The sequence below is a fragment of the Nomascus leucogenys genome, chromosome 17 (genome assembly GCF_006542625.1).
Source record: "Nomascus leucogenys isolate Asia chromosome 17, Asia_NLE_v1, whole genome shotgun sequence".
NCBI lineage: Eukaryota > Metazoa > Chordata > Mammalia > Primates > Hylobatidae > Nomascus > Nomascus leucogenys.
Window position 1 is genome coordinate 92,588,977 of NC_044397.1, and position 7,009 is coordinate 92,595,985.

At 57.8% G+C, this 7,009-nt stretch overlaps 1 protein-coding gene across 2 annotated transcripts; it reads right to left on the reverse strand.

Annotated features, from left to right (window-relative positions):
* Positions 1 to 4,562: 4,562 nt before the first annotated feature.
* Positions 4,563 to 6,139, reverse strand: S1PR4 (sphingosine-1-phosphate receptor 4). 2 transcript variants are annotated; one of them, XM_030796256.1, is made up of 2 exons: positions 6,052 to 6,102; positions 4,948 to 5,913 (listed from the first exon to the last, which is right to left on the reverse strand). In XM_030796256.1, exons 1-2 carry the CDS (start codon positions 6,100 to 6,102, stop codon positions 4,948 to 4,950), a joined length of 1,017 nt encoding a protein of 338 aa, XP_030652116.1. The 2 variants fall into 2 exon arrangements, with proteins under 2 accessions (XP_030652115.1, XP_030652116.1); XM_030796255.1 differs by having other exon boundaries at positions 4,563 to 6,139.
* Positions 6,140 to 7,009: the final 870 nt, after the last annotated feature.

A 7,009-nucleotide genomic window follows, 5' to 3' on the forward strand; every position in this document is an offset into this window, starting at 1 on the left:
TTTCCCAGCTGTGTGGCTTTGGGCACGTCGCTTCACCTCTCAGAGTCTGTTTCCTCAGATGTAATGATAAAGAATCAAGCATTCGGCCTGCCAGCAGCATGTGAGAATTCTGTTTGCTTATTTATTTATTTATTTATTTTTGAGATGTAGTCTCTGTCACCTACGCTGGAGTGCAGTGGCTTGATCTCAGCCCACTGCAACCTCCGCCTCCCGGGTTCAAGCAATTCCTGTGCCTCAGCCTCCCAAGTAGCTGTAAATTACAGGTGTGAGCTACCGCGCCCGGCTGGAAAGGGAGTTTCTGAACATGCTGCTGGGTCACTGAGCACCTACTGTGTGCCAGGCCGTGTGGTGGGTGCTGGGGACACAGCCGGGACCCCGGCAAAGCCACAATATCCACCAACACGGAGCTCGAAGTCCGAAGGAGGAGATGGATTGTGTGAGCAGGAGCGACGGGAGCTGGGATGGAGGACACACAGGCAGCTGGGGGAAGCCCAGAGGAGGCCTAGGGAGGAGAGGAAATCAGGGGAGGCTTCCTGGAGGAGGTGACACTTAAGCTGAAACTCAAAAGATGAGCCAGAGCAGTAGAGCGAAGAATGAGGGAAAGCTGTGCCCAGTATAAAGCAGAGCTGTCATGCAGGGAACACAGGCAGCTGTGGGAGCCTAGAGGAGACCTAGGGAGGAGGAGAAATCAAAGAAGGCTTCCTGGAGGAGGTGACGCTAAAACTAAGGTACAAAGAATGAGCAGGCAGAAGTCGAGTGACGAATGAGGGAAGGTGCGGGCTAACAAGGCCCCTCTATCGGGGCAACAAAGGTTAAGCAAAAAGCCCCCAGACGGGAAGGACCAAGAAATAATTCAGCTCAACCAAAGCAGGGCAGAGGGGACAACAGGGTCAGCCAACATGGGCCCAGAAGGCAGACAGAGAGCTCCAGGCCTGCCCAGACTCCACTCATCCCAAATTCCACCAACACCCCACCCTGCCTGCTGTGGTCCCCACTAAAGACACAGAGAACAGGAATCAGGAAAAGATAAGAACTACCCTAGCTTATCATGCCTGCAGAGGGGTGTTTGGGACTTCACTGGTGAAGTGGCCGGCCACAGTTCCATCTGTCTGCAATTGGCCAGCCACAGTAGCTCATGCCTGTAGTCCCAACACTTTGGGAGGCTGAGGCAGGAGGATCACTTGAGCCCAGGAGATTGAGACCAGCCTGGGAAACACAGCAAGACCCTGTCTCTCTCATTTATTTATTTATTTTTTTTTTGAGACGGAGTCTTGCTCTGTCGCCCAGACTGGAGTGCAGTGGTGCAAACTCGGTTCACTGCAACCTCTGCCTCCCGGGTTCAAGCAATTCTCCTGCCTCAGCCTCCCAAGTAGTTGGGATTACAGGCATGCACAACCACGCCTGGCTAATTTTTGTATTTTTAGTAGAGACGAGGTTTTGCCATGTTGGCCAGGCTGGTCTCAAACTCCTGACCTAAGGTGATCCACCTGCCTCGGCCTCCCAAAGTGCTGGTATTACAGGGGTGAGCCACGGCGCCCAGCCCCGTCTCTACAAAAAATATAAAAATTAGCCAGGTGCGGTGGTGTGCACCTGTAATTGCAGCTACTCGGAAATCCAAGGCAGAAGGATCACTTGAGCCAGAGAGATTGAGGCTGCAGCAAGCTATGATTACACCACTGCACTCCAGCCTGGGTGACAGAGCAAGACCCTCTCTCTAAAATATAAAAGAAAATAAAGAACTGTCCCATCAAAATCTACATGATCACATCCTAACCCCCAGGACCTCAGCATAGGATGTTATTTGGAAAATAGGGTTGTGGCAGATGGCGTTAGTTAAGATGAGGTTATACTGGAGCAGGGTGGGCCCTTGATCCCATATGACTGGTGGCTTTATAAAAAATGGGGAAATCGGCCGGGCACAGTGGCTCACGCCTGTAATCCCAGCACTTAGGGAGGCTGAGGCAGGTGGATCACCTGAGTCAGGAGTTCGAGACCAGCCTGGCCAACATGGCAAAACCCCGTCTCTACTAAAAATACAAAAACTAGCCGGGCATGATGGTGCGTGCCTGTAGTCCCAGCTACTCGGGAGGCTGAGGCAGGAGAATCGCTTGAACCCGGGAGGTGAAGGTTGTGGTGAGCGGAGATCGCTCCACTGCACTCCAGCCCAGGCAACAGAGCGAGAGTCTTTCTCAAAAAAATAATAATAACACTAATAATAATAAATGTAAAAATAGGAAAATGAGCCGGGCTTGGTGGTGGACTCCTGTAGGCTCAGCTATTCAGAAGGCTGAGGTGGGAGGATCGCTTGAGCCCAGGAGTTTGAGACCAGCCTGGACAACTTAATGAGACCCTCATCTCTTTTTTTTTTTTTTTTTTTTTTTTTTTTTTTGAGACGGAGTCTGGCTCTGTCGCCCAGGCTGGAGTGCAGTGGCCTGATCTCGGCTCACTGCAAGCTCCGCCCCCCAGGTTCACGCCATTCTCCTGCCTCAGCCTCCAGAGCAGCTGGGACTACAGGTGCCCGCCACCATGCCTGGCTAATTTTTTGTGTTTTTAGTAGAGACGGGGCTTCACCGTGTTAGCCAGGATGGTCTCCATCTCCTGACCTCGTGATCCGCCCGCCTCGGCCTCCCAAAGTGCTGGGATTACAGGCATGAGCCACCGCGCCCGGCCCCTCATCTCTTAAAATAAAAAAGGTTGAAGGAGTTGGGGGAGTTTGGATACAGACCCAGGGAGGGCGACTCGTGAAGACGGAGGCAGAGATGGGGCTGACACTTCTCCAAGCCAAGGAACATCAAGGATGCCGGCCACCAGCAGGACCTGGGAGAGGCCTGGGCAGATCCCCACCAGCCTCAGGAGGACCCAGCCCTACTCACACCTTTATCTCAGACTTCAGCTTCCAGAATTATGGCAGCATAAATGTCTGTTTTCAAGCCTCCCCATCTGTGAGACTGTCATGGCTGCCGTAGCAAATCAATACAGAGAGACTAATTTCTTTTTTGTTGTTGTTTTTGTTTTTTGAGATGGAGTCTCACTCTGTCACCCAGGCTGGAGTGCAGTGGCGCGATCTCAGCTCACTGCAACCTCCGCCCTCCGAGTTCAAGCGATTCTCCTGCCTCAGCCTCCCGAGTAGCTCGGATTACAGGCTCCTGCCACTGCACCCAGCTTACTTTTTGTATTTTTAGTACAGACAGGGTTTCACCGTCTTGGTCAGGCTGGTCTTGAACTCCTGACCTCGTGATCCACCTGCCTCAGCCTCCCAAAGTGCTGGGATTACAGGCGTGAGCCACTGCGCCTGGCCTAACTTTCATTTAATTTCAATGAATTTTCTTTCTTTCTTTTTTTAATTTTTTTTTAGAGACAGGGTCTCACTCTGTCACCCAGGCTGGAGTGCAGTGGCACGATCACAGCTCCCTGCAGGCTTGACCTCCTGGGCTCAAGTGATCCTCCCACCTCAGCCTCTCGAGTAGCTGGAACCACAGGCATGCACCACCATGCTCGGGCTAATTTTTTTAATTTTGGAAGATTTTTTGTAGAGATGTGGTTTCGCTATGTTACCCAGGCTAGTCTCGAACTCCTGCACTCAAGCGATCCTCCTCCCTCAGCCTCCCAAAGTGCTGGGATTACAGGCGTGAGCCACCACACCCAGCAATTTCCATGAATTTTCAGTAGCCATGTGTGCCTCACGGCTGCTGTATTAGTGGGTAAATGGCCCTCACACACCGCGTTCCCCATTGTGCAGTGGAGAAATAATGACTTAAAGCAGAACCGCCTGAGCCCAGGCGGCGGGTGGGGTGGATTCTGACTCCCTCTGCCCAGACACTGGACTGGACGGGGCTGGCTTGGTCCTGGGAGGAGGTGGGCAAGAGCTGTCTATGAGCTGCAGGTGCTGGAGGCTTCCGGGTTTACATCTGCACTGAAACTGCGGCCACCCGCCCCGTGGGGCTTCCGAAATATAAACAGATTCAAATTAAACACAACCTACACTTCGAAATTCGGTTATCTGCTTGCACCGTACCCCCGCGGGGCTGGCGTCTCCCGTACTGAATGGTGTGGAGTTGGAACGTCTCCACTGGAGCTTCACTGGATACGCAGCCGTCAGCCCCTGTGGCTGGCGCTGAGCATTTACCATCGACCTTGTGCTTCAGCTTCAGTGATTAAACCATTTTACCGACCGGGAAAGCCGAGGCGGTTCGTGCTGAAGGGGACATGAGGGAAGATTCCCCCAGGCCGGGAAGCCAAGGTGACTGACTGCCTCTGCCAGCCCCGAGATTGGGTCCCCAAAAGATGCAGAGGCCAGAGCCGGGGCATGGGCCCTGCCATTTCTAAAGGGGAAGTGAAGAAGAAGAGGCGGCATTAACTGTCACTGTCACCCCCACTTCCCGCAACGCCCAGAGGTTGTCCACACACACACACACACACACACACACACTCCACCCTCACAGGGCACTGGCCCGTGGCCCTCTCTAGCAAAGACACACCCGGCTGCCCCTAGATCCACAGCCCCCCTGAGCCACGGCCCCCACACATGCACGCACCCGGGAATAAGAGGCTGCAACATCACGTACCATGATCGAACTTCAATGTTGCCAGGGCATGCATCCCACAGTCCACCCCTTGCAGCCTGGGAGCCCTACTGAGGCCCAGAGAGGGGCCAGGACTTCCCCAGAATCACACAGAAGCGGGGGTGTGGGGAACCCACTCGCCCCCACACCAGGGCGCTCTCTGCTCCTACGGGGATGTGGGGTGGTTGCCTCCTTGTCCAGGGTGACGACGGGAAGCCCATTTGGCGTCAGAAGCCCCGAGAGGCCACCGGGAAGACCACGGGGGCCTGTCCCATTCTCTGCTCCCCATCCAGGCGAGGCTGCGTGCACACAGCTTCCTGAACCCCGGGAGGGCCTGCCTGGCGCGCACCCGGTGGCTGCACCGTCCGTACGCAAGGCTGCAACCTCAAATGCTCCGCACGCTGGAGACGCTGGACAGGGGCTCCCGCATCCGAAAGCTGAGTGAGCGGGAGCCCCGAAAGCTGTCCCTCGGCCTCAGAGAGCTGTCGGTGGTGGAAGCTCCGGAGTGAGCCTCGACGGCCCGGGCCAGGCAGTCCCCGGGACCTCGTATGCCCAGCCGGAGACACCCGCAGCAGAGGAAGCTGAGCACAGCTCTGCACACCTCCCTGCTGCGGAAGGAGTAGATGATGGGGTTGACCGCCGAGTTGAGGACGGCCAGGGCCAGGATCCAGTCCATGCCCCGCAGGTACTCCTGGGCCCAGAGGTTGGAGCCAAAGACGTCGGCCAGCAGCAGCCCGAAGAGCGGGCCCCAGCACACCAGGAAAGCCAGCAGGATCATCAGCACCGTCTTCAGCAGGCGGCGGGCCTTGCGGCGGGCCGCTGGGCGTGGGGCCTTCTGCCCGCTGGCCTGCACCAAGCGGAAGATGGCCCCATAGAGGCCCATGATGGTGGCCAGGACGCCGGCGAAGATCACCAGGCAGAAGAGGATGTAGCGCTTGGAGTAGAGGGGCAGAAGGCTGGAGCAGCGGTCAAAGGCGCACAGGCAGTTCCAGCCCAGCAAAGGCAGCATCCCCAGTAGCGCGGCCAGCAGCCAGCAGAGGCCGATGAAGCCGTAGACGCGGCCGGTCTTGGTGGCCCCGCTCTCGGCCACCGGCCGCACCATGGTGGCAAAGCGCTCCCCGGCAGTGAAGAGCAGGCTGAAGGTGGAGGCGGCCAGGGCGGTGAAGAGCAGGCCCTCCCGTAGGAACCACTGGGCGGGCGCCAGGCGGAAGGTGCGGGCCCCCGACAGCAGCACGTTGGCCAGGTAGGCTGCGCCCGTGAGCAGGTCACTCAGCGTGATGTTCACCAGGCAATAGTAGACCCAGCGTCGCGACCGCATGTGGCTGGTGATGGCCGCCAGCACCAGCAAGTTCTCCAGCACCACCAGGCAGCTGGCGGCCACCGACAGCCCCCGCAGGGCCCCCAGGCCGCCGTCCTCCGGCCCCCCGCGCCCGGCCAGCCGGCCCGAATGGTTGTAGTGCAGCACGATGAGCCGGCTGTGCCCGCCGGCCGCCAGCTGTTGGCAGGACTCGGGGGCCACCGGGGTCCCCGTGGCGTTCATGGCCTCCCCCGGGGGCTGACTGAGGCCCCGAGGCAGGGTGGAGCCACCCGACTTGCTGGTCTTGGTTTCCTGTTATTTGAAATTTCCTGTTATGTTCAAGGTACCCTCCAGGGTGGAGGTAAGGCCGAGGACAGGGAGGGGCACCCCAACGGTCGGCCCCCACCCGGGCTTCTGGAGCCAACGCGCTGGGGCCAGCCCGGCTGTGAGACCCCCCCAACCCCTGCCCCAGCTGCCCTCTTCCTGTCCTCGAAAGCCAGAGACCCACAGGGAGCCCCAGAGCTGTCAGTCACAGAGGGGAAATGGGTCCCCACTCGGGATGGGCCACCCCCTCCAGCCGGACGACTCCTCCCTGCCAGCCCTGATCACCCCCGAAACACCCATTGGCTCCACTGAGGTCTCCCCAAATGCTCCAAGGACGCTTCAGCACGCAGCAGGTGCTTAATAAATGTCAAGTGCCTGCATGCCCTAGAGCATCAACTCATCCGGCTTGATCCCTCAACAGGGCCTGACGCGTTACAGAAGGGGAAACTGAGGCCCAGAGCGCCTGATGCATTACAGAAGGGGAAACTGAGGCCCAGAGAGCCTGATGCGTTACAGAAGGGGAAACTGAGGCCCAGAGAGGTGGCCTGAGGCCTGCTTTCCGCCCATGGGAGGACATGCACGTCCAGGGAGAGGGACCCCCAGGGACAAGCTGGTAGGGTCTCAGGACCAGGCCCCCATTTTGGGATTCATGGTTGCCTCCCCTGCCCCTGAGCTCACCCTGCTGGGAGCAGAGCTGCTGGCCCCCTGGGGCAGCCCCCCACTGGGATTGAGGTGCATAGGAAAAGTAGGGACTTGCTCACCCCATCCCCATGGCCCTGCTGACAACAGCTCATGGTGACTCAGCCTGAGGTGAGGTGGCTGTGGG